At 34.6% G+C, this 3,191-nt stretch overlaps 1 protein-coding gene across 1 annotated transcript; it reads right to left on the bottom strand.

The window, feature by feature from the left end:
- Positions 1-279: 279 nt before the first annotated feature.
- Positions 280-1,420, bottom strand: LOC149235469 (uncharacterized). Its single transcript, XM_089461401.1, has one exon. It carries the CDS (start codon positions 992-994, stop codon positions 605-607), a length of 390 nt encoding a protein of 129 aa, XP_089317527.1. The 5' UTR covers positions 995-1,420; the 3' UTR covers positions 280-604.
- Positions 1,421-3,191: the final 1,771 nt, after the last annotated feature.

Genomic DNA, 3,191 nt, shown 5'->3' with positions numbered 1-3,191 from the left:
AAGCAGGGAATCATATGACAGCCAAGAAGGTTGGTTAAGTCCATGGGGAATAATGGGTAGTGAAATGGTAGCCATGAAAAATGGCACGAGGGTTCTCTTGACCTTAATTCAATTTACATATATAAATTTGTGATATGTTCATGATCATGCGAATGTTTTTATATATATATGAATGCCCATTGTGATTGACAAGTTCTGATAGGAGTTTTTCATGGAAAAATGATAAGTTAAACCCATCATTCATTAAAATTGGAAAATAACGCATAAGCTATGTATTACAAATTTTTGCTTCGTGAAATGAAATTCTGTGAACTTAGTCTGGTTTCCGTAAGACAGATTTTTATCTCACAAAGCATTAAATGAAGCCAAATAATTATAAATTAATAAAGAATATAATTTATAATGAAAAATAATGTACAGAATGATTACATGATGGATTCCGTCTCTGGACTGAACATATTAGTGTGTACACATCCATTCTCACAAATAAAAAATAGTATGGAACTGTATGTGCCTAGATCCTAACCAGATCTTGCTACTAGACAGTTGCCCATGAAATTCAAAATTTGTTAATCCCCGGCTTGGCGAAAGCGACAACTCAAGGTCACGGTTGATCTGAAACGCCTCTGGTAGAGATCTGATCAGTTGCGTCGGCGTTGGGGGAACTATTGGTAGCAGGGGAAGGCCCTGAGGGAGCAACGGGCCCTTTTGGTAACATTGTGAATACAGGCTTGAAGGAATTCTTGACCATAACCTCAGATGGGTGGAGATTTATTCGTAATAAACTCTGCTGCAGACCTTCGTTAATGTGCTGAGTAACCTCATGATCATCATATTGCCTGTGATTATGAACCTGCAGTGATGGAGCCTTAAGTTGAGCAGACAAGGGACGGGCTCCCGAACATGGCAAGGTCGTGCAGAGAATTACAAGCAGCCATGGTATAAGCAATCCGTAACCAAACGCTGAAGAACTGGATCTTGAGTGCTCTCCCATGATACCGATCGATCTCAGCTCAGAGACTTGAGATGAGAAGTATGCCTGTAATCGACTGTTAAGTTAAGGAAAATAGGAAGATGGTTTTCTAATCGGCTGTGTCATCTCAACTCACAGATTTGAGATGAGAACTAGGCCTGTAATCGATCGTTACAATTAAGAAAATAGGAAGATGGTTTCCTTATCGGCTCTGTGAGATGGTAACACATAAATAGGGGAGGGACGGTCAATGTGTTTAGAGCTGACCATTAAGCGTTGAATTTCCGAGCAAACGTACCGAAGCAGCGCATTCAGTACAAAGAAATATTTAAAACGCGTGACTCCAATTGGAGATTGAGTTGTTAATGTCTCAATCACTTTTCTAATGTATTCTCACAGTAAATGTGTTTTCTTGCTCGGTAAGTTTTGTAAACTATTCTCCTTCCGTTACTCGGTTTCTAAACTGATTCCTACAGTTAACATTTTCTTGCTCGGCAAGTTTTGTAAACTATTTGTAAACTATTCTCCTACCGTTAACATTTTCTTGCTCGGCAAGTTTTGTAAACTATTCTCCTTCCATTGCTCAGTTTCTAAACTGATTCCTATAGTTAACATTTTTGGGGATAGCAGTAAATTTCTCTGAGGAGGATTAGATCTGAAAAACAATTATGTAGCTCACTTTCCGAGCTACTTCCACATCTGCATACAAGCGTAGATTTTAATATAAAATTTACTCATTTTTATTGGAAAAAAAATTCCCTCTGCAATTGAAGTTAGCCTCCCATAATTTTAGTGATAAATATCCCATCATGAGTGTATTTATCTTATTCCAACTAATAAGCAAGTTGGCCTTGGCTTATACTCAACCTAGTTACCAAAAAAATATTAACAATATGCAATGAAATAAATATTTTAATACTATATAGTCATTTAATTTATATGACTACATTGAATTTGTTAGAAAATTTAAGAGAGCGCAATTAAACACAACACAAAACACACACTTTGATCACAATAGTTACACATATATAAGACTTAAATCTTTAACTTCCACACATCTAGATATAAGTCATACATAGGGAGGAACAACTTCTAGATTGACACTTTGGAACTCTCAATGACAACTCATGATAACATGGAAGCATTACTTCCAATACGCTCCCTTAATGGTTACATGAAAAATATTGAAAACACATATTACAACACTAAGGATAATCTATGTCTGAGTGGTCTTCATGAGCACTCACATCCACTCTGGAATCCTACAAACACTGCTCTTTCACCACCACATCTTCGAGCTATCATTTGACCTCCATTTAAAACGTAGCCACTCATCGTTGATTAACATTGCAAGATCAACATCCTATAGCACTGTCAAGTAATGAAACATCCTATTGACCAACCCCCATCTTCCGTGAGTTGCTAGAATGGATGTCTTGATACTGAAAGTTTTCAGTATCAAAAGTTGATCAAACAACTTGACTAAACAACTTGACCTTACTAATGCACAAGAATTAATGTTTTGGACACCGAGGTTTCCAATTTAAGAACCACCCACTATTTTTATAACCATAATTGAAAGAAATAAAAGACTATTTGACAAAGACATCTTCACAAAGCATTTGTTAGAGTGGTTAATTCCACCAAACTTACAATCACATATTGACTTGCCCAGACTCAATATGTTTAAAATGCAAACTCCAAAATTTGTAATCGAAACAAGATTGCAACAAAAACCTCTGACATAGATCTCTTCAACATTGAGAGAGAAAATATATCGAAAAATTGAGAGAGAGCAATTACACACAACACAAACATACACTATGATATTTTTATTAATCACAACAGTTACACATTTATAAGACATAAATATTTGACTTCCACACATCTTGATTATAATTACAACTCATACATAGGAAACAACAATTTCTAAATTAATGCTTGGGAACTTTTAATAACAACTCATGACAACATAACTAAACTACTCAACTACCCTTATAATGATCTATTATTTTTAATAACTTAGTAACTAAGTATCGTTTTTAGATATAAATTAAAATCATATTCAATTAACTTTTTTATGATAAAGTTAAATTTTAACAAAAATACCAACCAAAAAAAAGAGAAAGGAAAATCACTAAACTACTATTTTCCGGACACAAAAAACTTAAAATTTGTAATAATATCAAATACTAACCAGAAACAAAATTTACTTATT

Source organism: Pinus tabuliformis, chromosome 8 (genome assembly GCF_031772625.1).
Source record: "Pinus tabuliformis cultivar Carrire ecotype Pingquan chromosome 8, CPIR1, whole genome shotgun sequence".
NCBI classification, from domain to species: domain Eukaryota; kingdom Viridiplantae; phylum Streptophyta; class Pinopsida; order Pinales; family Pinaceae; genus Pinus; species Pinus tabuliformis.
The sequence above is the reverse complement of the archived record's forward strand: the minus strand, read 5'-3'. Positions and strand labels throughout refer to the sequence as shown.